Genomic DNA, 18,117 nt, shown 5'->3' on the forward strand with positions numbered 1-18,117 from the left:
TGTTTTTTTTTTTTTTGAGTTGGAGTCTCACACGGTCGCCCACACTGGAGTGCAGTGGCCGCTGCCGGCCACCGCAGCCTCGCCTGCTGGGCTCCGGCGATCCTTCCGCCTCAGCCTTCCGAATAGCCAGAATCACAGGCATGCGCTACCACGCGCGGCTCATTTTTGATTTATTGTAGAGATGAGGTCTCGCTGCCCAGGTGGGTCTCGAACCCGCGGGCTCAGGCAATTCACTCACCTCAGCCTCCCAAAGGAGCGGGGTTACAGGCTGAGCCACCAAGCCGGCTCAAACAAGGGTTTTAAGACCAAATTAACACAGACCTGATTAAATATTTGAGACAAGGGGCTAAGGGATATGCAAAGCCCAGAATTCTCTTTGCAGTTATTGCTGGCAAGGCTAGCTCTTAGCACGTGAATTATTTTCTTGGAAAGCGCACACATAAAAATTCGCCTATTGCTTCCGAAAGACTCCGCCTCTGTTGGTGGCCATAGTTTGCCCTTGGCTGAGTACTGCTGTAAACACAGAATCTCACAACAGAAACCCTTCCGCGTTCCTCGGTAGCTACGGGGCAACCCTGGGCTCCCGGATGTGACGTCATCGCTTCCCTCTCTTGTTCTTCCGTCTATCGGCGGAACTCTGGGCTCCCGGATTTGGTTGTGTACGTGGAAGACGCGAGCGCATGCGCACCTGGGGTTCTCCGTCTCAGCTGTGTGGGAAGGGCTGAGGGTAACATCCCGAACCCGGGGGAGGCTGTTGTGATCATGGCCATATGCTGACAGGGCCCGCCAAGCGGCGAAGCGGGGCGAAGCCGTTCCTCTGCGCCCTGTCCCAGGCCCGAGACCTTCCCGCTTGGTGCTGCCGCCGCCACTGCCGGCGGAGGAGGCGCCATGAGTTGGTTCAACGCCTCCCATCTCTCCAGCTTCGCGAAGCAGGCCCTGTCTCAGGCCCAGAAGTCCATCGACAGGGTCCTGGACATCCAGGAAGAGGAGCCGAGCGTGTGGGCCGAGACTATTCCGTACGGAGAGCCGGGTAAGGAAGGGAGTAGCGGGGCCCCGGGCTCCCGCAGGCTTCCCTTCTCCCGAGGCCGCCAGGTTAGGGGGGGGTGGAGAGGGACCCTTCCTTGCTGAGGGAGTGCTCGGGGAGTAATGTCTCCCCGGCCCTGCCCAGCGCTGCTTTAGTCTCCAGGTCGGTCTTTGCTGTTTTCCTAAGGGAAAGTCCAGCCTCGAGTTCCTTCTTGGCTTTGGCCCTGCGTGCGGGTTTTGCCGACTTCGATGACAGGGACTCGATGTGTTTGTTGGTCTTGTCCCCAAGCCCTTCGTCGACGCAGCTCCCAAGCACAGCCTTCCTGGAATTACTTCGCGTCTCGGGCACTGTTTGGATCCAAAGTCTGAAGTACATAACTCATCAGGGAAGGGAAGAACAATCGCTAACATGGAGTGAGCACTTCGCGCTTGATAGCGCATAATGTGCTTTTTTATGGCTTTCTTATCTTCAAGACAACCACTCGAGTTAGGTTGGTTAATATCCAAGTTTTATAGGAGAGAAATCTGAGGCCCAGAATGGCCAAGTAACTTGCTCTATGTCACACAGCGATTGAGGGGCAAAATGTGCTGGAAACCTCGGGGAAGCGGAGGCCCAAGATTTTTGGATTGCATTACATTTTATTTCTAAATAGCCAAGTCTCTTCGTCAGATTCGTTGAGCATAATCGTTTAGGGATCTTCATTTGCTTTTGTCTCTTAAGTTCAAGGAACCGTTTAGCATTTTGATGTGTGGCATAAAGATTTGCGGATGTGTGTGTACCTCTGTGTGAAAAAGGATAAGTTATCCTTGACTACTCTTTTCTGTTTTCTGTCTTTAATTTTACATTGGTGAGAAGTCAGTACTAAATTTGAGGTACCTCATCTTAAGATATTTTGGTCCATATGTGTATGTCATGATTTTATTACCTTTTACAAGATGTTATATGATCTTGCTGGAGTAACTCAACTTTTTTTCATATGTGCCCCACATTTTGAGTTATCAAACTTTGGAGGAGGTAGAATAAGTTTAAGGTATACAGATACTCATTTTCTGAAATTTGGGATTGAATTGTGCTATATAATATATTTTTGAAAACAGGGTATCCAGAATAGACCCAAGTTTTAGTGAAATGCAATAAATGTTTTGTTGATCACTTTGTTTTAAATTACAAAAATGACCATAGTCTTCAGGATGGAGTAATTTAATTGGATGTCATTCTACAAGAGGTGAAATTAATTCCTGTCATTTATTAAAATGATGGAAAATTAAGCTAGTTAATAGACTTGATTTGCTTCTTTAATTTTGTTTTTTTCTGCTTTTCATTGTTTTCATATAGTGTACAAATTGTTATAAAACCATGTCTCCAAACTGAAATTTTTTGCATATTTTTTATCCTAATTGCCTATGGAGTCATATTTAAGGATAGACTTTACTGTAGGACTTGATTGTTTTTACTGTGCTCTCTCCACCATCTTCTAGTTGTTCTGGGCTTGTGATAATTTTCTTCAGCCACTTTTTAATTTAGAAAAGAAATTTTTAAAGAAATACTTTAGGTATTTTAGTGAATATTTTTAGCAGTGGTTATTTCTATGACTTACGATAGTTACCTTTTCACGAAGAAGAATGTTATTTCTTCATAGTGTTTTTTTAAAAAAACCCTAGTGTCAACTACCTTCTATATAAAAAAGCAATAGTTCTTTAAAAATGCACATTTCTGAACTTTATAATGATCTTCCATTTGTTGACATAATTTGGAATTTGGGAAGAAGACAAAACTTTCTCTTAGAGTGGATTTGGAGAGTGGGATTTGGAGTACTGCCTTGTCATTAAGTGGATGGAAATGAATTGGTTTTCTAGAACTTACTGTTAGTAAGTTAGTTTAATTTGATCTTTGGAAGAGAACGTTTGTCACCTGTATCTTGGGTTCAGCTTTTGAATGTTGCCCACTGTCTAGCTAATAAGGATGCTTTATTATTGATATTATAAGAATAAAATTAATGTGAAAATGATGGAATAGATAGGGTCATTTTTGCTATGACTGCACTTGACTTGTAACTAAGAATACTGCCTGTTATTGTGAGATGAATCATTTGTATCTTGGACTTACTATGAGTTATAAAACATATATTATTACTTCCTTAATTTGTTGGGGGTGGGAGAGGGTGTGGAAGCATAACATACTTGCTTCTAGTAGTCCAAGCCAGATCTGGTCTTATATCTGTGTTTATAGTTCCTCTCAGACAAATCCAAACGAGTTTTCTTTTTTAAGACCCAAAGTTTACCTGAGAACTAATTAATGATATAGTAAGCAAGGCGTTTAACAGGTGCAAATTACAGGTTGTTTTTCATAGGGTTTTCCCCCTAAATCTATATTGATCATAATGATGAGTGCAATACTAATGTAATATATATATATTTTTCTTTTTTAATATTTATTTTTGTTAAAGGACTAAGTCCCTCTGTCAGTGGAGGATGGGATACTTCAACCTGGGGATTAAAATCAAACACTGAACTTCAGAGTCCACCGATAGCCTCTCCTAAAGCAATTACAAAGCCAGTTCGGAGGACTGTGGTAGATGAATCTGAAAATTTCTTCAGTGCCTTTCTTTCTCCAACGGATGTCCAGACCATTCAAAAGAGTCCAGTGGTATCAAAACCTCCAGCTAAATCACAACGACCAGAAGAAGAATTGAAAAGCACTTTACATGAGTCCTCGCACACTGGACAGTCAAGAACTCCTGAAACTATTGAATCAAAAGTACAAGACTCTTCTTTGTGTGTATCAGGAGAAACTCTGTCAGCAGATACTCCATCACCTAAAACTGAAGGCAAGCATGAAGAAACTGTTAATAAAGAGTCTGATATAAAGGTGCCAACTGTCCATTTGAAAGTATCCGAAAGTGTAATTAACGTGAAAACAACTACGGAAAGTGTATCTAATATGCCTACACAGTCTCTCACAACAGAAACAAAGGACATGGCTTTGGAACCTAAGGAACAAAAACATGAAGACAGACAGAGCAATACACCTTCTCCTCCTGTTAGTACCTTCTCATCAGGTACTTCTACTACCAGTGATATTGAAGTTTTAGATCATGAAAGCGTAATAAGTGAGAGCTCAGCAAGTTCAAGACAAGAGACTACAGATTCCAAATCAAGTCTTCACCTGATGCAGACATCTTTTCAGCTTCTTTCTGCATCTGCTTGTCCTGAATATAATCGTTTAGATGATTTCCAAAAACTCAATGAGAGTTGCTGCTCATCTGATGCTTTTGAGAGAATAGACTCTTTTAGTGTACAGTCCTTAGATAGCCGGAGTGTAAGTGAAATCAATTCGGATGATGAATTGTCAGGCAAGGGATATGCTTTAGTGCCTATTGTAGTTAATCCTTCAACTCCAAAGACTAAAATAGTTGAATCTGCTGAAGGAAAATCTGAAGAAGTAAATGAAACATTAGTTATACCCACTGAGGAAGCAGAAATGGAAGAAAGTGGACGAAGTGCAACTCCTGTTAACTGTGAACAGCCTGATACCTTGGTTTCTTCTACACCAATGAATGAAGGACAGACAGTCTTAGAGAAAGTGACTGAACAGGGTGAGGCTGCTGGTTGTCAGCCAGAAGCACCTTCTGGGGAGGAAGATGTTTGCAAGGTAACTCTAGAAAGTAGACATTTGTAGATGTGTTTTTCAGAGATTAAGTCATTTGTTTAAAAGATGTTCTCATTGATGCCAAATTATTTGTATGGATCTATCTATCTGTCTATCTATCTAATTTTTTAATGAGTCTCATTCTGTAGCCCAGGATGGAGTCCAGTTGGCTGAAGCCTCAATCTGCTGGGCTCAGGCGATCCTTCTACTTCCAAAGTAGCTGTGTCTACAGGCATATGCCTCTGTGCCCAGCCGATTTTTTTTATTTGTTGTAAAGATAAGGTCTCGCTATGTTGCTCAGGCTGGTCTCAAACTCCTGGGCTCAGGAAGTCCTCCTGCCTTGGCCTCCCAAATTTCTGGGATTATAGATGTGAGCCACTGTGCCTGGCTGTTTGTATGGATATAAAAAGGTAGGCATATTGCCATTTCAGTGTAGCATTAAGGACCTAGAAACTGAACATTTATTGGTATTATTTGAAATTTTTTTCAAGGCAACTATGGTAAAGTAAATTTTTTGGTTTTTGTTTTTTGAGTCAGCCTCACTCTGTCTCCCAGGCTGAACTGCAGTGGTATGATCACAGCTCACCGCAGCCTCAAACTCCTGGGCTCAAGCCATCCTCTCACCTTAGCCTTCTAAGTAGCTGGGACTATAGGCACACACCATCACCCCCAGCTAATTTTTTAATTTTTTTGTAGGGATGAGGTCTGGCTATGTAGCCTAGGCTGGTCTTGAACTCCTGGGCTCAAACAATCCTTCTGCCTCAGCCTATCAAAGTAATGGGATTACAGGAGTGAGCCACCACACCCGGCCTGGTTTCTCTTATACTAGATTTTTTTTTTTTTTTGCATGTTTATTTGTAGCAAATCTTAAATGGCAGTTTGTCTCTAGAATAATTATTGATGCTTTTCTGTTATTAACATGTTAATGTTAATATTTTCATTCATATATAAGGAGTATATCTCCCTATATTGCGTCTGTTTAATTTCTGTTTATGTTATTTTTTATATCTCCTATTGTTAACTATATTAAATGTCCAAGGAACAAAGGCGTTGCCTTGGAATGACAAAATGCATCTACCTAATTCCTGTAAAAGGAAAGTTATGTAAATTTTTTTATTTTTTTATTTTTTATTTTTATTTTTTGAGTTGGAGTCTTACTCTGTCGCCCAGACTGGAGTGCAGTGGCCGCTCCTGGCCACCGCAGCCTCGACCTGCTGGGTTCCGGCAATCCTTCCGCCTCAGCCTTCCGAGTAGCCGGAATTACAGGCATGCGCTACCACGCCCAACTGACTTTTTTGATTTATTGTAGAGATGAGGTCTTGCCAAGTTGCCCAGGCAGGTCTTGAACCCGCGGGCTCAGGCAATCCCACTCACCTCAGCCTCCCAAAGGCTCGGGATTACAGGCTGAGCCACCAAGCCCGGCTAGTAAATTTTTTAACTAACATTGAGTCACAGTTTTGGTTTTTCCTGTGATTTTTAGATATAGAAATTGAGGTGGATCTGGCATCTTTAATAGACTTCTGAGATATAGGATGTCTTGAAGAAATGTCCTGTAAGTCCCATGTATTGAATTATTTAATATTTTTTAAAGTGCCAGATTCTGTTACCTAGGCTTAGTAATATTCACAAACAAAATTCCATCCAATATTATTTCAATTAGTGATAGCTATATACTATAAAATATAAAATAGCAGTTTGAATTCCTAGAAACTAACACTAATTACTATCAGATATTTTTTAATGTGTTCAGTGTACTTAAGAAGGTAAGTGATTTCTAAATTAATCTAGACTTAACTCAGGTAAGACTATTATTTTTAGTTCAAAAAACAATCTTCTTTCTTGTTATATACAGGTGTATTACTGATTCAGCAAGGCCTAAGGAATAAGATATTCTAAGCATTACTTTTTGTTTAGCTTTATAGTGATATATTCTGGAGGTTTAAAAATTATGTGTCTATGGATTTTCTAAAATTACTATTTTTAAAAACGCAATGTATCATACTAAAAAACCAATATTACATGTTTGGGATAAAGAATATTATGGAAAACAGACACTTGTATATCCCCTACCCAGCTAAGATGCAGAGCATTTCCAAAGGTATGGAAACCCCTCTTTGACCTATTTTGATTGCATCTATCTCCTTTCCTTTTTTGGTGGATACGCAGCTATTGCAGATTTTTGCTGTTACAAATAAGCTACTATAAATGTACCTAGTGTAGTTATGCAAGAGTTTTCTTCTCTAATGTATACCTAAAAGTGGAATGTATACCTAAAAGTGGAATTTTCTGCATAAAAGGGTATGTAGATTTCTAATTAGATATTGCCTAATTGTTTTTCCAAAGTAGTTTGTTAATTTATACTCCCACTAGCTATGTGGCTATACTTATTTATACTCTGTCAGCTATGTAAGAGTTCTTGCTGTCCTGCATCCATTCTGTTCCCAGTATTGTCTTTGTTTTTATGAGATAGTCCTGTTTTATTTATTACAGTGATGGAGTAATTCAACTCATCACTAGCATACGAAAATGGGTTTTTAAAGTTAAATGTTTTGACTTTCATGTATTCTTTTTATCTAGACAGTTGAATTTTTGAATGAGAAGCTAGAAAAAAGGGAGTCTCAGTTATTATCTCTTAGTAAAGAAAAAGCACTTCTAGAAGAAGCTTATGATAACCTGAAAGAGTAAGTATTTTACACATGTGGATAATTTAACACATTTTCTGGAGGCCTGTATACAATACTCTGTTGTTATTTAAGAATGTTTTTGAAATTAAAGTGCTTTGTAATAATATTCATAGTTATTGAAAATTGAATAGCATTTCAGTTATAACCTTACTTAAAGATTACTTTTCTCCTCAAATTGTCTTTTCCACCTTACCTTTGGCATTGAAGAAAGGTATTTTGCAAAAACTAAAAACAAAACCTTTTCCCTTTATTATGAATTATCTTTTAGTATTAGAGATTTAATTTGTGTAGTTAATGCAAACTGTGATATTGCAGTTAAAAAATATTGGATGTTGATTTGCTCTAAGTAGGTGGTTGGGAAAATATGGGCTACAAGCAGGTTTGGAATTGAAATACTTGCTTTTTTTCTTATTTTTGAGCAACAAATATTGGGTTTTCTAATGGATTTTCTTTGAAGTGTTTTTAAAATGAATTTTGCAAGTACCTTTTCTCTTAAGTTAATAGGCCTAAAACTGTTGTATTTTAATAAGGTATATGTTGGAGAAAATATTATCTTCCTTTTGAGAATTGAACTTGTCCTGTTACCTTTGGGTAGGATATATGAACACTATTTCATATATTATTTTAAATTTAGTGAAATTTTCAGAGTGAAAGAAGAAAGCAGTAGCATTTCCTCCTTGAAAGATGAGTTTACCCAAAGAATTGCAGAAGCAGAAAAGAAAGTTCAACTAGCCTGCAAAGAGAGAGATGCTGCTAAAAAGGTAATAGAAATGTAAAATAATAATAAACTCAGTAGAGACATAGATTTTGAGGAAAGTGTTCATAATATTTTGGCATTGGAAAAAAGAGAAGTAAGATTACGTGAATATGGTTGGGTGTGGTGGCTCAAGCCTGTAATCCCAGCACTTTGGGAGACTGAGGGGAGATGATTGCCTGAGTCCAGTGGTTCGAGACCAGCCTGGGCAACTTGGCGAACCATCATCTCTACAATAAATAAAAAAAATTAGCTGGACATGGTAGTGTGCTCCTGTAGTTCCAGCTACTTGGAAGACTGAGGTGGAAGGATCGCCTGAGCCCAGGAGGTCAAGGCTGCAGTGACCATGAGCATGCCACTGCACTCTAGCCTGGGCATAGAATGAGACTCCAACTCAAAAAAAAAAAAAGATTACATGGATACCGTATAGTATATTTTTCAGTTAAATTATAGATTTGTTGATACATTTAAATTTGTAGATTTTTGATACTTAGAAAAAGTTAAAAAATATTTGTCTAATTTATGGTAAGTCCTTGCAAGGTATATAAGGCAAGAATCATTAGAATAATTTTTATAAATGATAATTCCATCAAAATAAAAACACTTAAATATAAATGGTGATACATATATTAAAAATTATTATTGTCCTCATTTGTTATTTTCCAGCCACTTCAAACATATCATATATGCTTCCTCAAGTCAAAGTAATTTTAAAACATAAATATCTAATGGTTAGTGACTTCCTTTGAGACATAATGTTGACTTATTTTAGTGCAGAATTTCTCAATCTTGACACTATTGACATTGTAGGCTGGATAATTCTGTTTTGTGTGGCATTATCCCGTGCTTTGTAGGATGTTTAGCAGCATCCCTGGCCCCTATATACAACATGCTAGTAGCTCCCTTTCCCAACCGCCAGTTTTGAAAATGTTGCCAGACATTGCTAAATGTCCCTCCCCTTAGTAGTAAAGTCATCCCTGGTCGGGAACCACTGTTCTCATGCTTCTAATTTTTTGAGCAGTTGCTTATTTCAGAAATTGGAGACAACTAAAGTTAGTAATTATTGCTTGCATCCCAACTACTAATAACTTTGCCTAGGCATTCAGCCTCTCTCGGTTAGGTTGTTTTTCCCCCATCTTGACCAATGTTCATGTTAATTTATAATTTTTCTGTGTCTACTCCTACAGAAAAGAAACAGTTTGTATACCTCCAACAGTTTGGTTGTTTTAATTAGCTAGCTCATTTCAGACCCTAATAGTAATAGACTGCCTAACCAATTGTGCCTCTTCCTATTCCTACTATAATGTATTGTTCCAAATATAATGCTTAACCTGTAGAATATATGTGTAGAGTTGGTGAAGAAGTATTGAAAATTAACTTATTCTAATTTATATTTCCATATTAAAACTTGCTTATATATTTGAATAAAGGTTTTATATGTCATAGTCAGAGATTTTTTTCTTAGTCTTAGTTAATCAATGTAATAGATTAACCAACTATAATTTACAGATTCTTATTGGGAATGGTTAGCTTTGGATGGGGATGGGGAAAAATTGAAAAAATACCTAGAATGAAAGTAATTCTTTATAACATTCATAGTTTTTTTTAAAATTAGGAAATAAAAAATATAAAAGAAGAACTTGCTACCAGATTAAATAGTAGTGAAACTACAGACCTTTTGAAAGAGAAAGATGAGCAGATCCGAGGGTTAATGGAAGAAGGTATGTATTTAGTTGGTTATAAAAAATATTATAAGAAGTACTTGCCACATGACTAGCTGATGCCTCCTAATTAAAAATATTGAAAAAAAGGGAAGTTTGAACTTAAGCCATAAAAATGGGAGGTGATAGTTTATAGAAGAATGGGGAGTAAGATATATTAAGAGAGATACATGTTTGTAGCGTTTTGGTTCAGGAAAGTTAAAATAAAAATAACTCTCTGAAAAATAGACAAAAATTTGTGCTGTTTTGAGAAACGTTTTAGCAGGTGTGAAGAGCCTGTTGTTTAAGCCAAGATATTCAAAGTTTATGTGTGATGTCTGAATAACTAACTTGGATACTGTATGGCATTGTATTTTTCTGACATTTGATAATAAATTTTTCATTATCAATACTGTTTTAATTTTTAAATTATTAAGTACTTTTGTCCCAAACATTTTTGTCTCAGACATTTATAATTAACAGTTCATAGAAATTAAAGTTCCATTGTGAAATAAATCATTACAGATGGTTACTGAATTAATTTCTTTAAGTAATATTTTAGGAGAGAGGAGATTTTGGAAAAGGTGGTCAAGATAATTTTCTTTTTTTTCTCTACTTAATTAAAGTTTTTTATTTATAAGTATAATACTTGCTACTTGAAGGAAGTTATAGGAAATATATGAAGAAAGAAAAAATAGATTATAATCCAATATCATAAGAAACTACTAATTTTTTCTAGTCTCTTTTTAATGAATTTTTCAACATTGTAAAAGTGATATATTTAATTTGCAGTCTTCCTCCTTTTATTTCTCCCTATGCCTCTAAATGCTTTATCAATATTAATGGCTATATTAAAGCCCATTGTATTGATTTACCCTAATTTACTTTACTGCTTTCCTAATGTTGTACATTTATTTCTAAAATGTTAGTATTACAGATGGTGGTGAGTGAACATTTCTGTGCTTAAATCATTGATCTTAAGTGAATTTCCAGAGAAGATGTAGGATTTGAGAACAATTGGAGGCAGTTGTTTTATTTGAAAAAGTTAGCTTTACCTAACTTTTAATTTTTTATTTATTCAGCTAATATTTATTAAAGTTAGTATGTCATATGTTATTTTAATACAATAAGAAATTACATACTCCCTGTCCTTAAGAGCTTAGCTTAGTGAAAGGGTAATATAGGTACACAGATAATTATAAAACACAAGTCGAAGCACTAAAATAGAAGAATGAAGGAAAAGTTGGTAAAACACATAATTATTTCCAGATATTTTGAAGCCATTAACTGCCTTGTGTTGCAGTATTAGAGACTGAGGGAACGGCTAAGTGCATGATTTTGTGATTTTAAAAAATTACTTAAAATATGAATGTCAAATGTCACTATTTTGGAATTTAGTAATTTAGTTGAGGGTGGACTGATATTTTCTTTTGCTTAGTGAACCTCTTTACAGAGAAAACAGAACAATTTCCCACAGGAGTATTCATATACTATCTCCATATCCCCCAGAAGTATTTCTAAAACTTAAAACTGAAGAGCTGAAAAACTCAAAGCTGAGATCATACTACAGTGAATGCCTGATTACTTCATTACCTAGTATCATGAAGTGTTAACATGTCGTGACACCTTTTCCATGCCTTTCTTTGCATACATACACTATACTTTTGCCAAACCATGTGAAAATAGGTTACAGATAACATAACATTCCACTCCTAAGTTCTTTAGTCTACATCTTCCAGGGTTAAGTACATTTTCCTTCACAAGTGTGTCATAATCATACCTAAGTAATCAATGTAAATTCAGAAGTATAATACACCATGTTTCATTATATCTTACTTGTCTTTAAAAATGTTCTTTATAGTTGGTCATTTGTCCTGCCCCAAGATGCAGTTTGCCCATTGCATTTAGTATAATGTTCATACCAATCTAAGATGAGCTCTCTTTTTCATGACATTGAAGACTCTATGAAGTCCAGGGTAGTTGTCCTACAGAATGTCCCTTGTTTAGGAATTTGCCACTTTCATCATGATTACATTCAGATCCATTTCTGTGAGGAAATATCATAAGTGATACTGTACATCTACATCACTGCACGCCATTAGAAGGCACATAATGTCAGGCTTTATTACAACTGGTGATGCCAAAACTGAATACTTGGTTAAGCTGTGTGACTGCCAGATTTATTGTAAAAAAGATTTTTCCCTTTGTGATTCATGAGTAATATGTGGGAGTAATTTCTGTGTCAATGTCTAGTTTCCTAGCATCCTTTCACCAAATAATTTTAACATTCATTGATGATTCTTGTTCAAATCAGTTGTAACATTGGGGGTTACAAAGTTGTGTTTTTAAAACATTCTGTTATTTTATGTCACTGGTTAGACAAAACATTCTATTCAGGTTCTTAGGAAATTGTTATCATTTGAATTTACACTTTTTTTTTCCATCACCAGGAGAAAAACTTTCAAAACAACAGCTGCACAATTCTAACATCATTAAGAAATTAAGAACTAAAGATAAAGAAAGTGAAAATATTATTGTAAAGCTGAACAAAAAAGTTAAAGAGCTAGAAGAGGAGTTGCAACATTTAAAACAGGTGAATAGCAATCATTCTGTACATAATAGTAATTACTTCCTATATGGATAGTTTGCTATGGTTTATGGAGCATTTGAAATGGTTTAATTGGGTGTATCATGTGAGAAGAATTTTTCAGACAATTTAATAGATAAATGTTAAGGTTTTTCTTCATTATTATGGATTCCTTCAATACAGTTATTCACCATGGTGTTATTTGTTGAAACATCCTTTTATCTGTTTTTATAACATATAGGTCCTTGATGGCAAAGAAGAGGTTGAGAAACAACATAGAGAAAACATTAAAAAATTAAATTCTGTGGTAGAACGTCAAGAGAAGGATCTTGGCCGACTTCAAGTAGACATGGATGAACTTGAAGAAAAGAATCGAAGTATTCAGGCTGCCCTGGATAGTGCATACAAGTAAGAAAATGAGCAAATATGCAACCCATGTAGAATGAATTATCAGAGTAGGATGTTGAAAGAAATACTTTTTCTATTATCTGATCACTAGCAACGTTTATAAACTCAATCTAATTTTTTAAGAGAACTTACTGATCTTCATAAAGCCAATGCTGCAAAGGATAGTGAGGCACAGGAAGCTGCTCTCAGCCGGGAAATGAAAGCTAAAGAAGAACTTTCTGCAGCACTAGAGAAGGCCCAAGGAGAAGCCCGTCAGCAGCAGGAAACATTAGCAATTCAAGTAAGCAGTGGATAATAAAGTTGTCTTTTAAATATTTGTGCTTCTGCAAATAAAACAATTCTTTAGCTAGTTTGAATCAAACCTTTTGTAGGTTTTTTTGGTTTTGGTTTTTGTTTGTTTTTTGAGTTGGAGTCTCACTCCATCGCCCAGGTTCACGGCCACCCAGCATCGACCTGCTGGGCTCCGGCGATCCTTCTACCTCAGCCTTCCAAGTAACCAGAACTACAGGTGTGTGCTACCATGCCGACTAATTTTTTGATTTTTTTTTTTTCTGATCGTAGAGACGAGGTCTCACTATATTGCCCAGGCTGGTCTCAAACCTGTGGGCTCAGGCAGTCCTCTCACCTCGGCCCCCCAAAGTGCTGGGATTACAGGCTTGTGTCACTGCACCTGGCCTTTTTTTTTTTTTGAGTTGGAGTCTCACTCTGTCACCCAAGCTGGAGTGCAGTGGCACGCTCACGGCTACCACAGCCTCTACCTGCTGGACTCAGGTGATCCTTCCGCCTCAGCCTTCCAAGTAGCTGGAACTATAGGCACACGGCACCACTCCTGGCTAATTTTTTTATTTATTGTAGAGATGAGAGCTTGCCAAGTTGCCTAGGCTGATCTCGAACCCCTGGGCTCAGGCAGTCCTCTCAACCGGACCTCCCAAAGAGCTAGGATTATAGGCGTGAGCCACTGTGACCAGCTCATGTGTTAGATATCAAAGAGTACTGGATTGTGCTAAACTTAGTTTTGTGTGTGTGTGTTTAAACTATTGTTAATTGATACCTACGTTATTCCATTCAGACAATTTGAGAGTATTATGAAAACTAGAGACCCTCTTACCAGAGGAGTGCATATACTCACATAAATATTGCATGTAATTTCAAGAAAATTCATTTAACTCCTGAGCTCATTTATAATACCTGTGGGAGTCCATGGACCTCAGGTGAAGGAGGAAAAACAAAATGTGGCAGGTTTTGTCTTATAAAAACATCAGTTGGTGGGCATATGGGTTATTTCCACTTTTTGGTTATTGTGAGCCATGCTGTTGTAAATATTAATGTATAAATTTTTATCTGAACATATATGTTTTTAATTCTCCTGGATGTACGGAGGGTGCCAAAAAAACGTATACACATTTTAAGAAAGCAGAAAACTATATTAAGATTGTAATACTTGATATATATTGATAAAAGATTAATACAAGTCATGTTTGACTTCTACAGTTACAAGAGGTGCTCAAAGTGGTTACCATCAGTGTGAAAGTAATACATAGATAGCATCTCTTAAAATTATATATCCTTGGGTCATATGGTAACTCTGTATTTAACCTTTTTTTTTTTGAGTTGAGGTCTTGAGTCCTGGTCTGTCACCAAGGCTGAAGTGCTGTGACACAATCATGACTCACTGCAGCCCTCAACTTCTTGGGCTCATCTGATCCTTCTGCCTCTGCCTCCCAAATAGCTGGGACTACAGGAGCACACCACCACACCCAGTTGATCTTTTGATTTTTCAGAGAGACAAGTCTCATCGTGTTGCTCAGGCTTGTCTCGATCTCCTAGGTGCAAGCAGTGGTTTTCCAAAGTGCCGGGATTGCTGGTATAAGCCACTGTGTCCAGCCAATATATTTAATTTTTGGAGAGCTGCCAAACTTTTCCATAGCTGCTGCATCATTTTACATTCCCACCAGCAGTAGATGAGAGTTTCAGTTTCTCTGCACCCTTGCCAACATTTGTTATTACCTGTTTTTTTAAATTATCACCTTTTTATTGGGTATAAAGTGGTAACCGAGTGTGGTGTTGATTTGTACTTCCTCAGTGATGAAGAGTGATGTTCAACATCTTTTCATGTGCTTATCGGCCATTTATACATCTTTGGAGAAAGGTATTCAAGCACTCAAATCATTTGCCCATCAAAAATTATTTTTTAATTGAGCTTTTTGTCTTTTAATTGTTGAGTTATTAGAGTTCTTTTTCTATTCTGCATACTAGACCCTTACCAGATACAGAATTAGTAAACATTTTCTCTATTTCTTTGGGCTGTCTTTTGCTTTCTTGATCAAATCCTTTAATGCAAAAAAGTTTTTAATTTTGATGAAGTTAAGCTTATGTATTTTTTCTTTGGTCACTTCTGCTTCTGACATCATATTTATTTGTTTATTTTTTTCCTTCATTTTCACCTGGTTCTTGATGTGCATGACATCATGTTTAAGAAACCATTGTTTAATCCAGGTTTATACAAATTTTTACTAGTTTTCTTCTAAGAGTTATAGCTCTCCTATTTAGGTCTTTTGCATGGTACTAGTCAGTTGTCCCAACATCATTTGTTGAAAAACTATTGACTGCTGTGTACTTTAGATTTAATTTTACATTTTGAATATGTAAACCATTTACATGATTCCAAAATGAGAACTGATAATATATGTTCAGACATTTGCTTCCAACCTAGCCACTCTCCATTCCCTCTTTGTCTATACATAACTTTACTAGTATTTAGTTTATCTTTTTAGTATTTCTATTTGTAAATGCAAGAAAATATGTATATCTATACACTTACATGTTATATATGTACACATTTATTTATACACATATTTAGTTAAATTTCCCTCATCTTTTTTACATAAAAGGTAGTTTATTATTTATACTATTTTATAACTTGTTTTATCTACTTAGTAAAATATCCTGATGATCACTCTTTAGTAGATCACAAATCTTTTTAAGAAAAATTATTTTACAGTTTTATAACAAAGTATTTTCATCTATTATTGACTGATAGATATTTGGATTATTTCCAACATTTTACTGTTATAAGTTATGCCGTGGCTCATATATCCCTTGTGTTTCTGCCATTCTATCACTGGGATAAATAAAATATCAATATTTTAAATGCTGCCAGACTCGGTGGCTCAACCTGTAATTTGTCTCTACAATAAATCAAAAATTAGCCAGGCGCGGTAGTGCATGCTGTAGTTCCGGCTACTTAGAAGGCTGAGGCGGAAGGATCGCTGGAGCCCAACAGGTCAAGACTGCAGTGGCTAGGAGCGTGCCACTGCACTTCAGTCTGGGCGACAGAGTGAGACTGAGACTCCAACTCAAAGAAAAAAATGCATTAGAACAATAATAAAGAAGAATTGGGGGAATGGAAGATGGAAGCAACCATCCATAAAAGCCATCAACTTTTATGAGTGCTATCAATTTTGTGTATTACCCTCTTATCCTTGTCTCTGTGTGTACATTTTGTAGAATTGATACCATACATATTATTTTATAGTTTTTTCTATTTAAGATTAAATCATATCTTTTTTTAACATGTTTTATACATTCATCATGATTTTCAATTTTTAATGTTGTATCAACATTTGCAAATATAGATTACTACTAATGGATATTTAGACTATTTCCAGTTTTGTTTTGTTTTTGCTAGTCTACCTATTACTGTAGGGAACATCTCTGTGTTTACATATCTGCTTTTGTTGAGTAAATTCCCAGGACTGGGTTGACTAGGTGGAAGGATGTGAGAAGTTTGATGATTCTTTAAACATGTTGCCATAATATTTTCCAAAAAGGCTATGGAAGTTTGCAATGTGTTCATTGTGTATGAATGTAGCATCTAGTTTTTATAGCTTATATAACACCTGTCACATTCTGCCTTATGTAGCAGACATTTGTGGATGCATTGTCTATTCTCCAATATTATGATAATGGAAGTGCCTTGCACATATTTATGTGCTTTTCTTTGTTTAATAGAGTGCTTTTAAAGTAGATATTGAATATACATACAGTTTTGGGATTACTGGATGAATGGAATGTATGGTAATCATTTGTAAAAGTTCATTGGCCAGGCTCAGTGGCTTAGCCTGTAATTCCGCGCTTTGGGAGGCTGAGGTGAGTGAATGCCTGAGCCTGTGGGTTCGAGACCCGCCTCACCAACTTGGCGAGACCTCATCTCTACAATAAAATCAAAAAAATTAGCCGAGCAGGGTAGCACATGCCTGTAGTTCCAGCTACTTGGAAGACTGAGCGGAAGGATCGCCGGAACCCAGCAGGTCGAGGCTACAGTGGCCGGGAGTGTGCCATTGCACTCCAGTCTGGGCGACAGAGACTTCAACTCAAAAAAAAAAAAAAAAAAGTCCATTGGATAGTATCAAGTATTTTACATGAACAATAGGTTGACACAACACTAAATGTGTAGTCAGTAGGAAGGTATAGGTAATGCTTTGACATTGTGACAGTGTATTGTTTCTCTTCCTGCAGGTAGGGGACCTTAGGCTGGCACTGCAACGTGCAGAACAAGCATCTGCCAGAAAAGAAGATTATTTACGCCATGAGATTAGTGAACTTCAGCAGGTACTGTTGCAGTTTTCCTAAACACAAATCTGAAAAGTTATGTATTTTTCTAGAAATAAAAAAGTACTCAAGTTATATTGTTCATGGAATTAAGAGGATTACTACCACACTTATCATTTGATGTATTTTTGTGACTTTTATGAATAAAATCAGAGTAGACATCTTAAAAATATATACAGGAAAATCCCTAATTTTGTTTTACAGAAAATCATTTTATCACGATAGACTTGTGTATTCATTGTTGCTTTTTCACCTGTAATAGTTTATTAATGATTATCAGTCTTCAGCTACTGTGGTACAAGTAATCAGTGCACAGTTCCTATGCTGCTACTCTATTTTTATTCAGTGAACATTCATAGGAAATGTGAAAGGAAATACCAGCTTAGATTGATCTTTTTGTTTTTACAAATACTTAGAAATATTGGATGAGAAGGCAACTACTGAGAGGTTCGGAGGAACTCTTTTTTTCCCCTCAGATATTTAAAAATTGCTAGGCCCAGTGGCCACACTTGTAATCTCAGCACTTTGGGAGGTGGAAGCGAGAGGATTGCCTGAGTCCAGGGGTTCAAAACTAGCCTGGGAAACTTGGCAAGACTTAATCTCTACAATAAGTCAAAAAATTAGCTGGGCGTTGTGTGGTACACGCCTATGTTTCTAGCTACTTGGATGGCTGAGGTAGAAGGATCACCTGAGCCCAACAG

The 18,117-nt window shown here is 36.8% G+C and overlaps 1 protein-coding gene across 3 annotated transcripts in view; it reads left to right on the forward strand.

Annotated features, from left to right (window-relative positions):
* Nucleotides 1-571: 571 nt before the first annotated feature.
* Nucleotides 572-18,117, forward strand: part of TMF1 (TATA element modulatory factor 1) — a 29,380-nt gene continuing 11,834 nt past the window's right edge. For all 3 annotated transcript variants that reach the window (XR_002482368.1, XM_021716058.1, XM_008065033.2), the window contains exons 1-9: nucleotides 572-1,030; nucleotides 3,471-4,675; nucleotides 7,250-7,353; nucleotides 7,991-8,117; nucleotides 9,726-9,831; nucleotides 12,261-12,403; nucleotides 12,639-12,805; nucleotides 12,929-13,085; nucleotides 17,324-17,416. Coding sequence is in view for 2 of the 3 variants with exons in the window: in XM_021716058.1 (XP_021571733.1) it covers nucleotides 889-1,030; nucleotides 3,471-4,675; nucleotides 7,250-7,353; nucleotides 7,991-8,117; nucleotides 9,726-9,831; nucleotides 12,261-12,403; nucleotides 12,639-12,805; nucleotides 12,929-13,085; nucleotides 17,324-17,416 (2,244 nt within the window). In the remaining variant the exon portion in view is untranslated. The remainder of the gene's footprint in view (nucleotides 1,031-3,470; nucleotides 4,676-7,249; nucleotides 7,354-7,990; nucleotides 8,118-9,725; nucleotides 9,832-12,260; nucleotides 12,404-12,638; nucleotides 12,806-12,928; nucleotides 13,086-17,323; nucleotides 17,417-18,117) is intronic.

This window comes from Carlito syrichta, unplaced genomic scaffold (genome assembly GCF_000164805.1).
Source record: "Carlito syrichta isolate Samal-C Ts95f unplaced genomic scaffold, Tarsius_syrichta-2.0.1 Scaffold308136, whole genome shotgun sequence".
Lineage (NCBI taxonomy): Eukaryota > Metazoa > Chordata > Mammalia > Primates > Tarsiidae > Carlito > Carlito syrichta.